General features: G+C 47.0%; 4 protein-coding genes across 4 annotated transcripts; 3 read left to right on the top strand and 1 right to left on the bottom strand.

Annotated features, from left to right (window-relative positions):
- Positions 1-907: 907 nt before the first annotated feature.
- Positions 908-2,404, top strand: ATNIH1004_005074 (uncharacterized protein; the record flags this gene model as incomplete). Its single annotated transcript, XM_033569734.1, has 2 exons — positions 908-1,036; positions 1,109-2,404. 2 exons carry the CDS (start codon positions 908-910, stop codon positions 2,402-2,404), a joined length of 1,425 nt encoding a protein of 474 aa, XP_033428540.1.
- Positions 2,405-3,117: 713 nt separating this feature from the next.
- Positions 3,118-5,926, top strand: MLH3 (putative DNA mismatch repair protein (Mlh3); the record flags this gene model as incomplete). Its single annotated transcript, XM_033569733.1, has 2 exons — positions 3,118-3,364; positions 3,417-5,926. The coding sequence occupies 2 exons, from the start codon at positions 3,118-3,120 to the stop codon at positions 5,924-5,926; spliced, it is 2,757 nt and encodes a 918-aa protein (XP_033428539.1).
- Positions 5,927-6,922: 996 nt separating this feature from the next.
- ATNIH1004_005072 (guanine nucleotide exchange factor) lies at positions 6,923-10,308 on the bottom strand (the record flags this gene model as incomplete). The annotated part of the gene is made up of 2 exons (XM_033569732.1): positions 6,923-9,886; positions 9,946-10,308. 2 exons carry the CDS (start codon positions 10,306-10,308, stop codon positions 6,923-6,925), a joined length of 3,327 nt encoding a protein of 1,108 aa, XP_033428538.1.
- Positions 10,309-18,766: 8,458 nt separating this feature from the next.
- ATNIH1004_005071 (uncharacterized protein) lies at positions 18,767-19,046 on the top strand (the record flags this gene model as incomplete). The annotated part of the gene is made up of 2 exons (XM_033569731.1): positions 18,767-18,938; positions 19,003-19,046. 2 exons carry the CDS (start codon positions 18,767-18,769, stop codon positions 19,044-19,046), a joined length of 216 nt encoding a protein of 71 aa, XP_033428537.1.
- Positions 19,047-22,048: the final 3,002 nt, after the last annotated feature.

Genomic DNA, 22,048 nt, shown 5'->3' with positions numbered 1-22,048 from the left:
GTCTCCCGGAAAGAAAAGAGGCGATGCCAGCCCTGCCTAGGTTGGGAGTCAACAGGGAGTCGATAGGAGACGCCGAGACCAACACGTGATGGCTTCAGATGATAACGTATTTCACAAGCGAGCGTTCCAGACAAAAAGAGCGTTCCACCTCTCCCAATTTCAACACGTCAAATTATTTGAAGCAATTCAACCACCCGCCATGCCATCAAAAGCGTGTATAAATGCAAACAATTCAGATAAGAAGGAGAAAAGGGTCCAATGTTGAAATTGAGAGGGGTGGAACCAGGTTGCTTGCGAAATATATCGGATGACTCAGCGGGGTGCTTAACATTAGTCAGGACTGAGTTCAGCAACACATTCCTTTCGCGATTCTGTCGATAGTTCCCAGACATGAGGGTTATTTCCGCCAGCGACGTTGTTCCGATCTCCGATGAAAGCGAGGGAAAGTTAATCTGTCCCTCGGTTCACTGCGCCTTCACCTGTAGACCGAAAAGCAGGAATAACAAAAACGTTGGCGGATGATCATCTCCCAACATCCACTTGTCTAGAGGCTAAACCAGTGCCAAGCGCCCATATAGAATGTTTCTGGTATGTTCACTAAACACAATGAGTTCAAATTAGCCGAGGCAACTTAGTCTCGCTCAGCCTAGCTAAGTTTCCCACATTCTTCATGGCGATATATATCACAGCTAGGCATCAACTGGACATGACGCACTGATCGTGGATCTCAAGCCTCCTCGACATCTGGGTGGTTCGATCATGGGAGTGGCGGGTCCATGTAGCTTAACCGAGGCTGACTTCAACTTTCACCGCAAAAAACAACGCCACGACTGGAACCCCTTAGTTAAAGTGGCGTCATATCTAACCACGCCCTCTGCGATCAGGTCGCTCTGTTCTACCCCCCATGATGTCGACTACACAAGAGCCATCCCGGAAGACAGTTGCGGTCATTGGTTCTGGAATGGCTGGGCTAGTCTCTGCCTTCCTGCTAGCCAACGACCGCCGCCGGAGATATGAGGCGGAAATATTTGAGATGGTATTTGGACCCTGGATGGGTCAAATAGTACGGGATCATTCCTACTAATTGATATATTTTGTGAAAATACAGCAGGATAGCCTATCACTTGACTCTGCATCGCATACCCTTGCGGCCAAGGACGGTCAACGTCCGAAGCAAGACCGACTAGATTTACCAATGCGGGTGTTTGCGAGCGGTTACTATGAGAATCTGAGGCGCATGTACGACTATCTAAAAGTCGAGTACACGTCACCGAAGTTTATCTACACGCTATCAACCCTCCCCAAAGCCGACGCGAAAGTAATCTCTCCCTACTTCGTGCATACATCGAATAACCACCGGATTCCTCCACTACGGCCCAGAGGAAGTTCGTTTGGTACATGGATTTTGGAGCTACTTTATTTAACAGTATGCTACTTTTGGTTTACTGCCTGCTGCTTTTTCGTCAGGCCTCGCCTTGATCATACTTTTGGGGAGGATGAATCGCTCCGACACTACCTGGAAAGGATCAGACTACCACGGTACTACACCAAGAATTACCTCCTCCCGCTGATGTCAAGCGTGACGACATGCTCCCATGACGATTTGCTCAAGTTTCCAGCGGTCGATATTGTGGACTACGCGAAAAGGACGTTCAGGAGGCCCCATTTCCTTGTTGTTGGCGGCGTTCGTAAGGTCCAAGAAAAGCTCTCGGAGAAGCAAAATGTGAATTTTGGAACGAAAGTCACGTGCGTCCAGGAGGTCGGCAACAAAGTTCAAGTGAGTTGGATCACGACGGAGAACGACCAAGCACACACAAAGCTGTTCGACTATGTTATCATGGCCGTGACTCCTGACGTGGTCGGTTCCATATTTTCTCCGCTGCGAAGAGCCATGGCCGATATACCTGTAGTTCCCGTGGAGTCGATTGTGCATTACGATTTCACCCGGATATCACACTGCAGCAATCATTTAAAAGGGGAGTTGCGTTCTGAATGTGCGGGCTCTTCTTTCGATTCCCTACCAGGGCAGCCGATTCACATCTGTTCCAACTCATCGGCAACAGAATCAGTGCACGAACATCCATCATCTGCCCTTATAACGACCTTCCCTATCGGTCCCATAGATCCGGAAAAGGTGGTTCATCGGGCCAAATTCACCCGTGTTTTACGAACGACCAAGAGCAGGCGCATAGTTAACCGCGTCTTCGATATGAGCTCATCCCGGCACAGTCCTGAGGGAAAGCAACAGATCTGGAAGAATGGCGACGGGAATGTTTTTCTTGTCGGCGGGTGGTGCTGGGACGGCATGGTCATGCTCGAGGGCTGCGTCTTTTCAGCCATGCGAATGGCCTCCAGCCTGGGAGTAGAGGTACCATGGGTGATCGAAAGACCTCATGCCTCATGAGCCTGTGGAATTGAGCACTGCATCTCGCAATTCAGTATGCAGTGTTCCAGCCGCAGCAGCTTTCTTTTCATGAACAGCCATCTCCAGGTGTAATAAATAGTAATGATCAAGGTGATGGGGAACATATTATATACACATTTTTAATCTATATATTGGTAAGGAACTTCTTGGTATATATAGATCATGAAATATATTGTCATTGTATTACTTCGTTAATGCAATTTTCCCGCCGAAGTCTAGGCCTATAGATGAGTACAATAGCCTTTGATAATTATAGCATAAATAGATCCATCCTTCAGCCACTGTATTCTCATGTAGGCATATGGAACTCGTGAGGGATTCTTGCGACTACTCGCAGTTCATATAACCGGGGCAATTGTGCTCTGTGTAGATGATCGTTAAAAGTGCCCTGCACCTGTAGTCCCGCTGGACATATCAAATATCACGTGACTAATTCTTTCATCCTCCGCCGCTTCCCCGAATCCAACCCCAAATACTTCTCTTCCCGAACAACTCGCTATGAGAGTGGCTTCTATTCAGGAATTGTTCTTGAGAATATGATCTGCCCATCGCCCATTATGCTCTATGGCCATTCTGTTCCCCCTGCGACGTTCAGTGGGTCGTTGATTGATACGTTCGCAGTGGCAACTCAGCAACATGTGGAATGAAATCCTATCCAAACACGGCATACGAGACAATATAACGGCTCCGAAATGTCACAGAGGGTTCGCAGAATTGAGCCACTTCCCTCTGAAGTGGTGGAGAAACTCAAGTCCTCTACATCCATTACACACCTGAATGACGTAATTGTTGAACTGGTTAAGAATGCGTTGGACGCGAATGCCAACACGGTCTATGTGACCGCTGATTTCAAACGAGGTGGCTGCATCGTGGATGATGACGGGGATGGAATCCCGCCGACGGAGTTTGAATCCAATGGAGGCTTGGGGAAATCCTATCGTAGGCTCGTTACTCTCAACGAATGCTGGACTCCTGGCTTATTCGCATACAGATACTTCAAAGCTTTTTTCAGAAAGAGACGTTTATGGTCGAAGAGGCTCGTTTTTAGCTTCATTGTCTTCCCTCTCGTTATTGACCATCACGTCTCAACATGTGCATTATTCAAGCACGAGTACTGTCATCTTCCACCATTCGACGCCGGTAGCTCGTCTGATCCCGGCTCCAGCCCCAGGGTTGAGATTTAGAAATCATGGAACCAGTGTTACCGTCAATGACCTTTTTGGGAATATGCCTGTGCGCGTGAAAAATCGAGCACTCGCCCTCCAAAAACTTGATCGCCAGTGGGACGAGCTGAGGCAACTGCTGGTCTCGCTCATCCTGGCAAACAATAGCTTGGCCAAACTGGTAGTCTATGACGCCAGTAGAGACCGAAAACTCATAATTCGTCCCCGGACTGGGGGCAAAAGAACCGACGGTGAGTTGGACCTCCAGCGCGTAGGATCAATCCTTGCACAAGCAGGCTTGATTGAACCTCGAACCATTGATTGCTGGAATGCCGTATCGGCTTGCGTCCCGGATCTCTCAATTCATGCTGCCATATCCCTTGTGCCCAGCCCTACCAAAAAGGTCCAGTTTATATCTGTTGGAATAGACCCAGTCTTCCCACGGAATTGTACAAACTTCTTTTTCGGCGAAATAAATCGGCTATTCTCCCTATCAGATTTCGGTACTATAGGAGCAGTTCCGGTGCCCACTCATGAGACAAGCTCAGTGGAACCTCCTGGAGACTATAATACGAAGATGAAGTCAGCGGCTAAGACTGTTAACAAGTGGCCTATGTTCTACGTGCGGATAGACACAAACGCCCCGCAGAAGTTTCGTGGCGAAGGTCAGGGTGTTCCAGAGTCGGACAAATCCGTCCAGCATATCTTGGATGTTCTCTCGGCGATGATAAATGAATTTTTGAAACAGCACGGTCTACTTCCACGCGCCGCGAAGCGGAAAAGGAAGGGAACTCACGTGCAAGAGGATCCGGGAGAAGGTAGCAAATCAACGGTTGCGCCACATTGTTTAAATACAGCTATCGGTACCGAAGAAGCATTGAACATCAAACTTCCAGATTTTTCGAAATTCCCCAGGGGTATCGGTCGAGACTTAGGGAGTTGGTCCAGGGTCAAAAGCGCCAAAGAGTCAAACAACACAGATTTTACAGATCGTTCACAGGGTAACTACGCGGGCCTCCCATTGGGAACTGTCAACGTAGAGCCGGTTACCAAGCGGCCCACCCAAAAATCTCCATTGTCAATATCAAAAGTGGCTGCGGAATCAAGCTCTGGAGTACAGCAGCAAGTGGACATAGATGCCGCTTCTCCAAGGTTTGGCAATATGGATACGTTGGGGACAGATAAGGTAGTTCCCTGGACCGATCCTCATACCGGAAGAAGTCATTTGGTCAATTCGCGAACCGGTCAATCAGTCAATGTGGAGCCATCCTTGACTGCGGCTCTAATGGACCAGAGACCTCAATCGACAGGATGCCTCCAGTCAGTACGGATACGGGAAAATTCAGAGCAGCCAAGATCGGCAATGTCTGTCCGAACTCAGAACACATGGGCTGAGAATCTTTTGGACCGCTGGGAAAACCCTGCTCTTCGTCGTCCCGAACAACCCATACATGCAATTGCCACAGGTCGCGAAAGCGTAGCTGATAGCCTGGAAGCTAGGGTCCGCGACAGTTTAGGTGGGTTGTGCGGTTTTAACACTTTGGGGCTTTCGAAGTTTGGGGGAAAACTACACAAGCAAGACCTTGAGAGAGCAGAGGTCGTCTCTCAAGTTGATCAGAAATTCATATTGGCAAAGCTTAGACCAACACCTGCTCACAAGGCGGGACGAGACTCCGGCGCTACTTTGGTCCTTGTCGACCAACATGCTGCGGATGAGCGTTGTCGCATCGAAGGGCTTTTCGAGGAGCTATTTAGTTCTTCAAAGGGCGACTCTAGACCAATCCAGACGGTCTCCCTGGAGCGTATGGTGTTTGAGATACCGCCTACCGAGAAGTCACTGTTTGTAGAAAATACGGAATATTTTGGATCCTGGGGGTTTGATTACACCGTTGAGCAGAAAGCAGGGGAGCAATCTGCTTTTATCTTTGTTCATACAATTCCTGTGCTTATTGCCGAACGATGCCGGATCGAGCCGGATCTAGTCATCGAGGTGATTCGCACAGAGATTTGGAAGCGAGAGGAAACAGGCCGGCTACTTGGGAAAACAGACGAGGGCCAGGGATGGGTGGGACGACTCAAGGGCTGTCCCCAGGGGTTGGTCGACTTGCTGAACTCACGCGCTTGTCGGACGGCAATCATGTTCAATGATAAGCTAACTATCGATGAATGCCAGAAATTGGTGCAACGATTGGCTCGGTGCGTGTTTCCATTTCAGTGTGCGCATGGACGACCATCAATGATTCCGCTACTAGTTATGGCACATGAATTGGATGGAGATGGAGATGGGGAGGTTTTAGATGGTCGTGGATTTTTGGAGGCGTTTAAAAGTTGGTATTGACTAGGAATAGCATATACCTTGGGACAAATCTTAGTATTTGTGATGATTTCAAGTGCTCCTACATTGGAATTCATTCACATTCATCCATGAGAGCATGAATAGCACTTTGATCTAGACACTTGACAGGACTGTACTCGATTCTGTATTGCCTATCTGGCTAAGCCTACTAGGATATTGGATACAAATGAGAAGACAGTACACATCAAACAATGTTCTTTCGGTCGATCAATCAGCCATATGTACAAAATACAATACACATGCACCATCCAGCCATCCAATCCAATCCAGCCCAATCCCAATCCTAATCCCAGTCCAGTCCAAGAACCAAATAAAAACACAGTCCCTGCGACAAGTTAAGCCAAACCAAACAATCAAACCAGGGCCATGATGCGATGCAGGAAAATAAAATAAAATAGACAAACATTGAAAAGAAAAAATGAAACAAGAAGAAAAAAACATGGGGAATCATAGAAAGAAACATTTCCTTTTCCCTATTCCCCAATCCCTATTCCAGCCGTGAGGCATTGTATAATATCCTGTATATAACCCCATATCAAAACCCTGTTAAATCCTGGGTTTAGCTTTTGTTGTTGTTTTGGTTCCTGGGTACCCATTGTTTGTTTTTAAATGAAAACAAAACAAAAAACAAAACAAAATGCTTTTGGAGAATTCGCTGGACTAATGACTCCGTCTAGCGTATCCTGATTCTGATCCTGATCCTGGTCCAGTTGCTTTTGTTCAGATAAAAAGAATCTGAATGGAAAATAAAATGTCACGAGAGCCTCCCGAAATAAGATAAGAACAAGAACTTATGCACAGAAACAAATGCTGAATAGGTGTGGAATGGAATAAAGAAAAGAAACAAAGATAGAAATAATAAAAAGATAAAAAATTAAAAAAATTACAACACCGTATAAGGCATAAATGATAGGTACTTGCTGTCGTAAAAGTCATAAAACGGCCGTAACGAATCCCAAGTCTACCTAGGTACCCTTCCTATCCATTCGTCGCCACGGACTTGGCCTTCGAGGGATGTGTCCAGGATAAGAAATCAAATTTATCCTTGGCATTCTCCAGGATCGACGAGGACGAGCTGGTCTCAGTTTGGAGGGTAGGTCGGGCGGCCGCATGGGTTTCACGCGGTTCCAGCACCAACGACCGTCGGTAGTATGTCTGTAGGGTCTTCTCGCCGTTGGACCGCACGCGGATCAACTCGTTCTGCATCCATGCCTGTAGCTCCGGCACCTCCGTCAGTCGGTACGGGATCTGGAAGCGCTGCAGTTCGCTGATAATCCGGGCTGTTTTCATGTGCTTGTCGAAATTGATCACAGCCATCTCGCCATCGTCTGTGGGGAGGCTACGCAACGGTGGGTTTCCGTGGTCAACAAACGTGAGGTCCGTCAGATATGTGCCGACGAACGGTAAGCATGGTGGGACGTGTCCTTGTAACCGCTGTCGGAGCACTGCGTAGTTGCGCGAGACATCCACGATGCCTCGGAGGACTTCGAGGGTGGTCTTGGTCTTCTGCGACACCACCTCCCATGTCCGCTTGAGACGGGAGATCATCGACGAGTTCAGTGAGCAGATGATGGCCATCAATGAATCGTAGTTGTTCAATTCGAGACACTTGTTGGCGATCTTGACCCAGTGTTTGATGATTGCCGCACGCTTCTTGGGTTCCTCCAGTTGAAGGATCGAGTCCGCCACTAAATGCGCCAGGTCTGTCGACAACGTAGACATCGCCCGCACATTGACAGCCAGTGAGGCCGATCTCTTCATCCATTCCGTCGCCAGCAATTCTTCGGGAAGAATGGCACAAAATATCCTGGATTCCTTGATGGTGAGCTGACGGGCCAGCTCCATCGGATCAAAGTCCAAGATGGTGATGCTAGTCTCGCCGTTCTTCCATTGCTTCAAAAGATTGGCCTCCTTCTTCGTCAGAATCGGAGGCGGAAGGGGGGTATCCGGATGCACGTAATGTGCTGTTGCCGTGTTGGTCTTGCCCATGGAGGACATCAGACGTGGGACAACCGGACCGTGTACCATTGAGACCTTTTCAGCGAGCTCTACTAGGCGTTTGCCGGCGGAGGGTAGGTTCTGCATCAACGTTGTGCTGGCGAAGTTGACAATATAATCCAACGCCGAATCGTCACAATCATGACGCCAGTGAGCCTCCAGCCAGCCCTTGAACACGTTGTATACGCGGAGGCGGACGGGACCCGCAGCGTGAGAAGTGTCGCCGATATAGTTGAACCGATCTACAAGGGCCTCCGCAAACTCCATCGGCGTGGCGAATAGACGGAACGTGAGATAGAAGGTCGAGACAAACATGGCGTCTGGGGTCGACTGATGCGCAGTGAGTTTCTCTACCAATGCGCGGAGGCTTCCGCCCATCACCTGGCCGTCCTTGAAAATTAGTTCATGTGCATAAGTCTTCTCAAGAATGTTGACCTCTGTCTCTTCATTCTCCTCGGCGAGGGTCGAGTGGCTGGTACTGCCTTTGAGAGACGGTGCCTGGTACTGGCTGCCAATATCCGGGGAAGTGGCCCGGGTCGATGTCTGAGACACCCCGCTCATTTCTGAGTCGCGAAGGCGGCTGTTATACGTGAAACTGCTCCCAGTACTGGTCACCCCCCGACCGAAGGACTCATCGGCCTCCGACTTGGGGTGGCTGTTGCGATTCAAGGCACAGTCTGCAGCATCCTGTGTCGAAGAGAAGGAGAGTTTATCGAGGCTCGTAGACAGGACCGTTGTGGACGGAAAGGAGGACAAGTCGGAAATGGCAGTGGCCGGACTAGCCAATCCCGCACGGGAAGTGAATGATGATGGGGTGGTATCATCGGTCAAGCCGGGCGTCGAAGGAGAAGAACGGTTATTGCCAATGGGGATGTCCAAAGGCGGAGGAGGAAGTCGCAGGGTCTGTTCCTGAGACCGACTCAGCTCACTGGTCAGGTCACCAGTCCGCTGGGGCTGAGGGGTCGTGTTGACATCCGGGGTCATCGCAACATCTGTGGGGATCGCCTCCAGCTCGAAATCACCACTCTGCTCCAGCACCCGGCGAGCTTTAGCCAAACAGTTTCCAGCCCCTCTCACACAATCCGTGGCGGCGTCCACCAGACGCTTGCCCTCATCAGGCATGAATACCAGCTCATCCTCCGGGGAATGATCAGGTCGAAAGGCATCCCGTGCCGCATAGACAAGCTCAGAAAGTCTCTCGTACATGGTGTCCCGCGCTTGCTCCAGAAGTCCACTGCCCTGCGGGTTATGTTCACATACAGCCTCCACCACTGTCAGAAGGCCTCGGCAGGACCGCACTGCCTGTTCTGTGGTAACAACCAGCTCCGTTGAGGGACGGGACTGAAGATGCAGGCCAATGAAAGACCCCAACACCCCGAGAAAAGCGTCGTACGTTGCATTGAGTCGTTCGGACGCCAGGTTTGGGTTTCGGGCCGCTGCAGCAGGTCCAGAATAAGACACTCGATGGGAGATGGAGATCCGTTTCGTCGAGACCGATACAGGGCGAGGCAGCGAGTCTAGCGTATCCGTTCGGTTGGATGCACGACTCATGTCCAATCGGCTACGGTTCAACAGTCTCGACTCGTTCCGTTCGGTGTCGGCTTCCGACCCGGGTGCCTCGAAAGTCTCAGAAGCTGGGGTATGCGGTAGGTCAAACGGGTCTGAATGCTGTTCGAGCTCGGCGATCGTTCGACTCAAGCCAACCTTCTCATTCCATACGTCAAGGAATCGAACGCCTCGGGTCACAATGCGGAACGCTTTGAGTAACATTTCATCCATCATGTACACCTCATCCTCGGTTGCATCCGCACCGGCCAATTCTTGACACTTCTTGGTAGTCCTTACCAGGGACGACAGGTCCGCGAGTAACGCTTTACGGTTCCGACGTAGACCATCATGACTCCTTACGAGAATTGAATCGCGAGTGAGGCACTCGGATTTTTCCTGGTGACCATTCGCATCAGCTGTTTAGCACTCAGAATCCCCAGGGAACCCGCACCTACCAATAGGAATCGGACGCCCGCAATCAGACCCTTGACATTATCCTGGTTACAAAAATCCCGCAGAGGATAATCACACCCTCCTTGGATGATATCCCACAGGTCGGTCAACGCCTTCAGAAGTGGACGCATCTGTAGTTCGTCGTAAGCTTCGCAGTAGTTGGTGGGTAGCCAGCCTCGAGAGCCGGTATCTAGTAACGTGCCATCTGCCCATCCATTCGTGTGGACCGAGTGCACCAGGATAATATCCCCCTGGTCCAATGGCAGAGTGACTGTGGAAGGGGATACATCCCCGGTGGGGTGGAAAGGATAGAACGCGCGGAGATAGTTGTGAAAGACGGCTCGGGGTGTTTCCGTTCGATCCATGCTGTTGCCTTGAGAGGTTGTTGTTGTTGTTGTAATAGAGGTCGTATAAGGAGTTAAAGGAGGTGTAATTTGAGATTGCTGAGAGTAGTAGCGGTCTGTATAGAAGTTGGAGTAATCCTTTTCAATTTTCAACGGCGCAACGTGTGGCTTCATTGATTCCATCTCTTCTTCTTGAGTCTGATTCGATATCTGAACGTCCGCTTCTTTTGAGTAGGTCCAGCCAGACGCGAAAGGCCACTGACCGCAATTTAAATAGAAGAGAACGAAATGAACATCCTCAGATCTCCAAGTCACCGGAAACACAGGAAATAGTTAGTTGGTGGGAAAATGAGAGAGAAGTCAACCGAGTTGACACTAATGCAGTTTTCAAAGAGGCTACAGTGATGTATGCGGCCACAATGGATGATTACCGTGATGGTTTCACAACGGAAACTGTCGAGCACTAACAGGGCTCAGTTGTCAACCAACAGAACTCGCCGTTGCACAGAAGGCTGGGAGAGGAGTGTTTAGAGTGGTGGGGGGGAAGGGATTGTTTTGGAAGGGTGTTGCATATCACCTAGGGAATGCCAGATTCTAGGAAGGAAAGGTATGGGAGGAATGCTGGGGAAGGCAACCTGGTAACCAGACGTACCTCTCAGTAGACAGGCATTTAGAGACAAGGATGGAGTATCCCCTAAAAACTAGTTGACCGATGTATTTGCTTCTGGATTTGACCGCGGACACGTTCTTCCAGGATCCAAACGAGGGTTAAAGGAGGCAGTCGACAGGCACGAGTATGGGGAATTGAAGGTGGTTAGGAGAAAAACAAACAAATAAAAACTTCCAATTGACGTAGCCAAGGGAAGACAGGGAAAAATTAAAAAAAAAAAAAAAAAGTTAAAAGGGTTCTGTCAGTGGACGAGGGAATCCTGCCTCCTGCCTCCTCGAGCGAGATGGGATGGCAGCAAGGACCACGATCCGAGAGAGTCCGGGGGTTCAGATCCAAGGTAGAAAACAGTAACAAAACGGAATTCAAAGACGATCGACGAGGACAATGACGAAAGAAGGAGCACCGAGAATCTCGCAAAGCCCGAGCGAACGCGGGGGTCGCAATGTTAATCTTTTTCGTGGCGAAAACACGTAAGGGCTACGGAAGGACGTTCAAGACAGGGCTCATCAATCCGCGAGGAATGAATGTTTCTGCGGATGAAGATCGGTTAGAATCGTCGAGTGGGTTGCCACCAGAGACAATGAATGACGGAAAGACCAGCAATGATCCACAGAAGGAGAGGATGAGAAGTAAGAGAGGGAGGAGGGAAGAAAGGGCCAGCGACGAGGGAGAGGTAGAAGGGGTGGTTAAAGGGTCGATGAACGGATATGGGGGATTGTTCGATAATAAAAAGCACAATCGATGATCACATCGGCATTATAATCAGAAATACAAAATGGTAGTAATAGAAATAATAATAAGGAAACGGGACAACAGCAAGCAGGTTCTCCAGACTAGTCAAGTCGGGAGCAATTGGAGCAACTTACAGTTGTTTATCCACCGGTTCCCTGGTGGATCATGTCTAAATTAATCCATAGGTCGGAACTAGTAGAACATCAATCACTCGAATACACAGCTAGAGTTTAGTCTGAAGACTAAAGGATTATTCCCTAATCGAGGGTATACTTTCGACGAGGGAGGGAAGATGACCCAAGTAGACCTAAAGGATAGAAGAATAAAATAGCAATGATGATGAATGAATGAAAAGGAGAGAGGAAGAGTATCTAAGTACTCTGCCAGTATATCTTGATCAGGAAAGAAATACATCCAATCCTCTTCCCCGAGGACCAAAACCGAGTTCCCATGCAGCTAACCTTTTTGGTCCCTGCCCAAACCGTCCATGATCTTCCATCACGCCTTCAGATGGTGTCGTGTCTGTCTCTGCCGACAGGGTCCTTTTTTAGTTTATTTTATTTTTTTTCTGAAGTATTTGTACCAATTGTATGGAGTTCCCCGTTTGTTTTTTTTTTTTTTTTTTTTTGATTTTTTCAATTTTTTCATTTTTCATTTTTTCTAATATTTAGGTCTGAATCCTACCGCCTTGCCATTTACAATTAATCTATTTTCCCTCTCAGTCTCTCTCACTATCTCTCAATCAACACCAATCATTAATTTATGTCATATTAAAAACGGCTCACAAGAACCAACCGGACCACGTCCAGCCCCTTAACTCTCGGTACTTTTGCATCCTTATAAGAACCCTAAAATGGGTCTTCTGTCATGCCATACTAAATTCCAATTCTGGAAGTTTACCATATATATATTTAAAAAAAAGAGCTAAAAAAAAAGTCACCTTCCCCCCAGACGAACCAACCCGTTCCCACGCATGGTTTCACCGATTGGGTGTGCAACAACCTGCATGGACAAACAGGGGTTCGAGTATCTTTTTTGGGGGGGGAAGGGTAGGTTTATTTTTATTTCAGTATATCAATTTTTTTTTTTTTATTTCATCCCATGATTTTATTTATTATTCCTGTCGAAGGATTTCTTCTCATTAGGATTGGCCATCCCAACCAGCCAAGGCCCTAACTAAAGGGCTGGTGGCGCTGCTTTTGGCTTCCCCCCTCACATTGACCTAAGTTTAATATAGTAGACCTAAACTGTCTATGTCCTAGGAGTAGAAACTATCAGCGAGAAGGCAAGCCTACTACGGAAATCAAAATAGAATTAAGAACAATGATAAATATTGGGCTAAAACGTCGAGTTAGATCGACAACGCGGTAACCGTCCCACGGTTGACAGAACCTTCTGTCCCGGTCGACAACTCCCGTCAAATCCAAAGCTCCATGGCTCATGCGATGAATTTAGAAGAGGGAATAAAACCCCCTCAGTGAGATTTGGAGTAAGGTCCCAAAATCAGAGCGATGCGATCTCATCTCGGAAGCTGCAAGCAACCGTCGAAAACAAGATACAAAGACAGATCTAAAAGAGAGCTATTGAGGCAGGGATTAAAAGGTATGGAGTACTACATACGTACTTCGTACATCTCGAATAATTCGACCTGTCGACTATCACGGCGGAGCAGGGCGAAAGAAATCCTTTAGTAATAATTTTGGATGATGCATCACGGCCCACGGTATGACGCGCCCGACTAGTACTTCTGGCTCAGAAGGAACGAACTAACTTAGTACATACTATAGTGCGTACCTAGTTAGTCAATTCGGCCAACCTGACAAGTGACAACGACAACGGCCAGATTCCAGACTCTTTCCAAGACCCCGGGCAAAGAATTCTTATCCTCAGCCTTACTTGCCATGTCAGAATCATCCTGACGTTTGATGGACGTCAGTCATGTCTTGGCCAAGACACTGTTAACACAGTACGACAAAGGAGCAGTTAACCTGTTCATCTGCAGCTGCAACCCACACCAGCTGGGGGGATACCTTTCGTTCCATGACTCGAACTACACCGTACATACGGAGTACTCCGCGATTCGAAATGTTTGCACTGTTTCTATTAGAGTGGGAGAACTTACTCGTCAATCCTAGTCAGTCATGGGACGGAAGTTCACAGAGCTCGACTCCGTAGAAGCGACGCAAGGGCAACGCTTATGCTCGCCAAGTGGATTTATGACCCGAGCCCATTGCCCCGACCACTAGATTCCGATCTGTACGATTGAAGTCAAGGCCTGCAATGACAAATTTTCAAATCTTGTCCTCTGGTAAAAAGCTCTGTCGGATTAGGAGCTAGGTGAGATCCTTCCGCGGAAGAGGCCATTCGAGATATCACTATCCAGACTCCACTCCACCCCTTGTACTCCATGCGCAAGGTTCCGTATCGGTTCTACGGCCCAGTCAATGATCGACGGTCTATCTATCATGGAGGGGAAAAAGAGAGTATTGAGGCTATGAGCAGGCAAATGCAATGTTAAACCCCTCCATACATAAACCACCACCCGCGGAGACAGTAGAGATATCTCTACTCTATAAGTTCTAGCGTACCTGCAATGAATCCATCTGCCTGGTTCTTGGGTTTCGATCGTCCCAGAATAGGGGATGGACGGGTGGGATATGACATGACACATGCATCGTGCCATATCCGAGGCCTTAGGCTTCCAAATCCATCAACATATACGTATCTTCACTACTCCGTACCCAGAGCTACTACCGTTCCCCGACTGATAAAGTTTTCGACCATTTGGAGGCCAGAGACAAAGACCTCACCCTCAGAATTCCTGGCTACCTAGGAATCGAGGCAAATGTGGCGCCAGGGCCGCGGGCCGTGTGCCGTGGACCCTGGAGTGGTACCCTGGGGGCTTACGCCGACTGCATATTTGACAGTTAATTGCCATGCCTTGGACGCAATATGACAGATCAAGCACGGTCCGCCAGATCCTCGACTATTTAGTAAACTAAATAGCTATCTCTTTTGTGTGGAAATGCACGGAGCCCCCGAAGGTTACACAATAAGTACCAACAAGCGGTAAATGGCGAATCAAAATACCTAACTGGTCCTGCCACTGCCGACCGTTGCTGTCGGTAGTGGTCTAATCAAGTCTAGGCACTCCCTGGCACATCCTCATACAGGGTAGTGCTGGCGACTATTCGCTGGGAATCACTAAAGGCAGCTCTTGCTCCGTCGTCGGTCAATACTTCCTCCACTCAGAGGCACGTGTTTACCGTGCTATGCGGGACTAACGGACCACCTTGTCGCCAATAGCCACTAACGATCTGATGCCACCGACCAGATACAGAGTAGTCATAGTTAGTGGTACATAGTGCCTGGGTCTGGATTCGGGGGAGTTCCGGAGACGTGAGTCTTCCAAGTTCCAACTTATGAACAACACGTCCACCAAGCCCATCAGGATGTGTTCTCCTTTGTATGCCTTTTTTTTTTTTTGGTGGACAGCCATAATCCTGGTTCTGAGCCGGGAACGGGGATCAGGACCCAAGTTTAGGTCGCGCTCTGTGCCGCGTCGCTCCCCACCCATTATCCTTGGTTGCGTTCCCTGGACGGGAGGCACCTGAACCAACAAATGGCACCTTCGCGTAAAATTGGCGAGCGCATCACCCCACTCGAGACACCATAGCAACGCGGAACGGCACGAAATGAATGAACTTGGCTTGGTTATGGTGTATCCTGATCCTTTACAAGAACAAAGAGGAAGAGCGGTCGACCGCAGAGACTCCATACATACCTCGTAACTCATAAGTCCGTTGACAATGGATAAAATGCTACCAGGGATAGCACCTGGACTGGGCGATGTTGAACCATGTACCATGCGCATATATATGTACTGTTGTGATTGAGTGATGAAGAGCAACTGTCCGACATTCGGTCAGGGGTTCCTGGATGCTCAGTAGATGATCACGTGACGTAATGACGGCATCGTTGCCTTCTGTTCCTAACTTCCTGGATAAGAACATCGCTTTCGGGGACTAATATTATTACTAGGAACTCTGGATCTAGAAACCACACGATATCGGGTGTCGATCGATTAAGTCTCTCCCGTGCCAGGTCCCATGATATGTACTTCTCTATCCCACGGGATCATCGACGTCCATTATCTATGGCCTATGCAATTGACGGTGCGTTTCATCACCTTGGGGGCCTCTCCACCGCCCCATCAAGTCCACGGAGAGGATGAAGATAGCCCGTTCTAAAAGTAGATAGATAGGAGGAAAGAAGGTGACAGGTTCCATGAACTAACGATACGCGAAACTAGAACTCACTAATGACAAATCCCGCGCAGCGCGGGTGATTCAATCAGTATTAGTAGTATGGAGTAGTCCTACAATCCACTCGATACTCCGAATAGTATTAGACTCCCTATCTGCTCGGTTCGCCTATGAACGAGAGCCAGATCAGATTGAACGATGTCTAGATTTGCACCTGTTCGGGATATGATGAAACGATGGATCGGCATGGACGGCACATGATGCGTATACACTGTAGCTCCTACGCGTATTGGCTTGCCATAGAAGATGTCTATAAAAGGACGTATTTCAAAACGCTCCACGGCGTAGAGATTGACGCTGACAGGAGCAACAACAATGCATACTTCGCTCCCATGTCTCTGCATAAGGAATGGGGTTCCGATTTCCGAGTCACAGCAAATCGACCGGTCGCAGCGAATCCCACTTCAATCAGTGGATATTGGTGGAGTTCTGGACGTCTCTCCAAGGATCTAGTGCAAAGACCAGGAGCCGCTTGGCGAGACCGGGGTTGGTTGATTAAACTTGTATCCCCCATGCGCTCCACTTCCGTCAATGTCATGAAGGATTCTGCACGAGCGAAGATTAATCCATCAAGCAGGGCGAAAAAGAAATACACTTCAACACTTATGTATGTATTGACATGGTATGGAGTACTAAATAATAATAATAATAATAATAATAAAACTGAACTATCCAAATGCTAGTACGCTCCATGTATTTACCTGCATGTGCAATGTTCCCCGTGGCTCTCTATTGGCCTTTGGGCTCCGACTTTTCTGTAGACTGTGAATTAACTGCACTATTCACTCCCGTGCCTACACAGTAGACACAGCTTACAGAACAGGGGTAATTGGTAATGACTTACCCCCCACGCAGAGGATTGCAGGAAGAATGTGATACTGACAGCTCTGGCTGGAGTGGCCAGTCAGTTCCTTTTCTACAGGGGTGCACTCCTTTACTATCTGTAGGCACGGAGTGGTCTAATGCATGGTCCGGTCCGATCCTGCATCGCCGATCCAAGCAGACTGCCTGGATAGGAGTTCCTACTGTCGGATCAGCAGTGTGAGGTCTTCTCTCGAATAAGGGACGGTGAGCATGATTGGGTTCGGGACGAGCTGACTACCCTATTTACTATCTATCCAGATACTCAGCTAGGACTCGACCTTGCTTAAATCCGTCATCACATCACATTCGGTGGCCAGTCGCACACCGACTCTCTCTGTCTGACTGTCGTCTTCTTCGGAGAATATTCAATTTATGCTTAGGGGGAAATATGCTCGTGATAGTCGATCTGTGCTCCTTCATCTCGAGCTTATGACGGGAACAGTTGAGCCAACTTAAGGTCTGTGCAACTGATATACTCCGTGATCTATTCTCTTATAACTCTCCATATGAAGTGATGTTGACTGATTGGTCGATAGTCATGACGGGGCCACTAAGCTGAGATCTTTAGCAAAATAGTAACAATAATAGGAAAAAGAAAAGGGAAAAAAAAAAAAAAAAAAATTAAATCTGAGTCAAAGTTCGTCAGACCAACTAACCTTGTAAGAATATTCCGCAATGCTGCAGAAATGACACCCTCCTTTTCTACCCCTGGACCTATCGCGTCGTTAATTGAGTCCAGTCAAGCCGAGTTCAGCCGCTGCAGTGCCACCAAATCGCCGGGTTGCACGAGAGTGTATCCTTCCACCGAACAAACAAGACATTACCGGACGAGATAAGCTACCCTTCCCTGTCGTTTCCCCTGCCGATGCCTACCGACGCTTTTGTGCCCGAAGCTTCATCCCGTAAGGCGCTGAGAGCCCAGAAGTGCCAAGGTCTAGATCTTGCAAGCGCAAGGTATGCAGCAAACATCACTTCGCGGATTCAAAATGAGCAGCTGCTACCGGCATACGACATTACTGTACCCTGGAAGAGACCACACTACGGGTGGCATTTAGCAAGCACAGCGCCAAGGATAGTTCGCTGCAGAGCCATATTTAGACGAGGGTGGAGCTGCGTATGACAGGACGAGGGAGGGAAGTCCAGCTCGTGGGGGAAGATTTGTGCGATGGATTGGATGCGCCGATAAACTCGCGGTGTGGGAGCATTGACAGTGCCCCTTTCACGTGCGGATGTGATTCCTCTGCATATGCAATGCAGCTTTCCATCACAATGTCTGGCGGATCGAATGCATGGATTGTTTGTTCTTCTTTCTTTCTTTCCTTCTTTCTTTCTTTCCTTCTTTCTTTCTCTCTATTACATTCTCTTTGTTAAGCCAATAGATCGACCTTTCTAGCTGACCAAGGGTTAGATCATTCACTGTTAGCAATGTCCCTGCGAGACTTGGTACGTGGTTGGTACAAGGGTCTACAGAGGTAGTAGGTATGCGTACATCCTTACTTTGCCGCGACACGCGTCAAGGCTTGATTAACTTAGTCGTCTACAAAGCACTCGCATATAACTAAAGTCTAATGGAGATAAAAGAGTAGCATATTAAGAAAAATGAAACATCGTGAAAAAAAAAAAAAAAAATGAAAGGTTAGGTATTGTATACCGAGGAACCATATCCTATCTAGAATACTACATAACAACAACGCGTCGGGCATACCTTCACGCAACACGTACCATCCACCCAACCCCTTGATTAATCTACAGGGCGTATATGAATCTGATTAACTCATGGACCTTGTTATCTCCTATTCCTTTGACATCACTTACTCTCAAGGTACCCCTAGCTATACTGCTACGCTCTACCAAGTCCGAAATATAGCAAAGACATAAATAAATCAATATGAACCTTTCCACAATTGTTACTATCTCTCTCGCCTCCCTCGCTCTCTCTGCTCCTATTCCTATCCAATATCGTCGAGGGTTGGAAGCATTGAATGCGTGGGCCCTGACAGAAATGCTGATGCCTCATTCGGGGATCCCTGAGACGGTCACCAAGTTGGATAATGCTTTGGGTTCGGAATAGTATGTTCCCTCCTCTCTCTAGCTAATTGTGTACTAATTGATTGGTGATGTCAGGTCGGTTATGGTGGTTCATGCTCACGGGTTATGATTTTGTCTGATTATACGCGATACAAACAATGGGATATACTTCGGGACTGAGTGTACACTCACAATTATCATCTACTTTCTCATCCATTTAAACTTCTTTCGTACTCAATCTAGGATGATTTCTGTCTCAGACCCGAGCATTTCAACACGTTCATATCAGGAACATTCATTGCCCATACTCGTCGACCGATATCGTCATTGCTTTATATATATAGTCCAGTCAGATCAGCACTAATCTCGCTAGAGCATGTCCTGGTATTTGCTGGATCTGCCGGATCAACCTGGTATGTCTATATCCAGGTAGGAGCCTAAATTATGTCTGACATTGTAGATAGATAGAAATGTAATCATATTTAACAACAATGGTTGTGCTCATTAAAGTTTAAGAGGAAGACATCAATGTTCTTTCTGAATGCTGGCAGAGCGTGTCCATTTTACCACTGTAGAACATTTGTTAGAATTATGTCTAAGCAGGTCCTGTTGACGAATAATGCTATAGAATATGGTAGGATATTTATCAGGTCCATATGCAATTACGTTCATCCACAGATTCAAAGACCGAATCAGATGGCAATGGTACGGCCACTCACACTAAGATAGTGGACAGTACCAGATGAGGAATTAACACTGAGTCAAAGAATTAATAACTATCATGAGAACAAAAGCAAAGTAGGAACAGAGTCTACCTGACTACGTGGCGACACATTAATCTATTCTATCCATATTATGTTATCTTGTCTAACGCGGAGTTGATATTGTTGGCCCTGATTCTTGCTTGACAGGAGCATCCATAACTGTTCCTAGCAGCGCACTACAACAGGTATGGAAATTCGACCGATTACTTCTATCTATATTCTTAACCCTCTCCATAGGACTAGGATATATGATGATATTCTATTTATCCCTGATCAACTTGTCGACTTTCATCGATGAGACCTTCTTGCCAGGAAACGGTGAATCTTTTGACTTGCGATTTTTGCACCAGTCCTTGATAGCAGAATCTCCATCATAACTCTTCAGGTATTGATGAACATGCGCCATCTTCATCGCTTGTCTCTTATTTTATTGATGGTTGTTTATACTTTTGTCAGGTACTTTGTGTGATTGGTCCTATTCATATATTTATTTATTTTTATTATAGGGTTATTGGGCTGCAGGTTAAATATCAGAGTGCTTAGATATACTTACTATGTCTGGTTAAGTAACTAGAGAAATCAATGGACATAATACTGGATTTACTACTGAATTAAAGAATGTCCATGTTCACACTTATTAGCGATTATTGTGTACAGGGTTTCTTTCTCGGCAGTCCAACCGACCAAAAATATTAATTGGCACTTGGTCTGGTTCTATCTAATGTTTTCTTAATCCTGGTTAAGTAGCGTTACCATGCGATAGAATCAGTAGACTGCAAGCCAACATAGTATCTTTAATACTATCTTGACAGTTAAATAGAAAAGCTCTTTCCCATCCTATATCTTGGCAATATCGGTTCCCAGCATAAATAATATGTTAATGTCGGTACAATTCAGAAGCGATTCTAAATATGCAAGTTGAATTTAATATTTTTGTCAATCATCTCCAAAATCTAAGGGATATGGGTTCATGACACTGTATATGTACGGTTAGAAAGTAGTTACCTTTAACTTTTCCATGCCCTACCTTTCCTGTCTTGCTACTTATATAAACGTAGTTTATGCTTCAATAGATAGACTACCATTGCTGTTACCACTGTATGCATGACAACGCTGGCAACGTACTATATACGAGAGCGCCTCTAGGTCTGGCGTCCTAGAATACTAGTCTTTTGCTCCTGGCGCAGCGGTTTAGCTTCTGGAACGCTCTCTAGAGGTTAGGTCGTGACAGAATGTATCCTCCTTGCTATATCCATTTCCCATTCTTACCAAGGATGATACTTTCCTAATATAGACAAGTTGGGATCTATGTACTTTATATGAATATCTTGACTCTTGTCAGGTTGATGTAGTCTATGGTGGACCTGTTTTCTGTCTACTGAGTCCAGATCAATCCAGAAGTCATTTGATACCAATCGACTTGCATTGAATATCGAAGGATCAGATATTGAAGACAATAAATTGTAGCAACTGTAGACTGCAGTGTAGAAATACATTTACTAATAAAACTGCCAGAAGATGGTACAGTTGATGGTCAGTAGGATATCGTACGTTCTGATATACAGAATTAAAAGTACTGACGGAGATAGTGGTATATCATTATACATTGAACAATCCATGATTCCAGGATAAATAACATTACAGGCTAGTACATGTTATTCTGGAGGAAAAATCCCTTATAAAAAAAAAAAAGGAAAATAAAAGTCCGCTTTAACATGTTAATCTCCTGCATAAGCCTTCAGCCCTACACGTGATTCTATGTCATATGGTTCCCGATAACAAATATATGCAGGCAGACTTCGTTGACAATCCATGAAGACAAACTAGACAGTGTATTACAGTGTATTACTAGTTAATTATACTACATATTCCTCGCATTAACCCTAGATTATAAAGCCTCCGGAATATGGCATACTCTGTACAGAGTATGGAGTACTTGAAATGCCAAGGATATTCAAGCCCCAGATCCTGCCAAGTTCCGCCCAAGTCAAATCCCGCGACTGATCCACATCACCGATTCGGCAATCGATGCACCCATGGAACTGCAACGACCCCAAGTGACTGTAAGCATATACTGCCGTGGTAACAGGGTGACAGCTGTCATGGAAATGGCACTATCATTATTATTAATTCTGCCCTGCGGACGGATTCCGCAATTGAGCAGAAAGCAGATATAAATGCCCCATCTATCTGCCCTAGGTACATACTAAGTTAGTTAGACTGGATTCTCTCCTTGCTGATTGATCCCTTTGCAATGATTAATCTCTCTTGATTAGCGAGCTGGGATACTTGGTGTACTACTCCATACCTAATATATATAATTAGACCTGTATTCCGTTGTTCTACTAGATCAGAACAAGGAAAATGAAAGCTTCCTT

Source organism: Aspergillus tanneri, assembly GCF_003426965.1.
Source record: "Aspergillus tanneri strain NIH1004 chromosome Unknown AapTan_3_pilon_pilon_pilon, whole genome shotgun sequence".
NCBI classification, from domain to species: domain Eukaryota; kingdom Fungi; phylum Ascomycota; class Eurotiomycetes; order Eurotiales; family Aspergillaceae; genus Aspergillus; species Aspergillus tanneri.
Note: the sequence above shows the minus strand (reverse complement) of the source record. Positions and strands in the feature narration are given on the sequence as shown.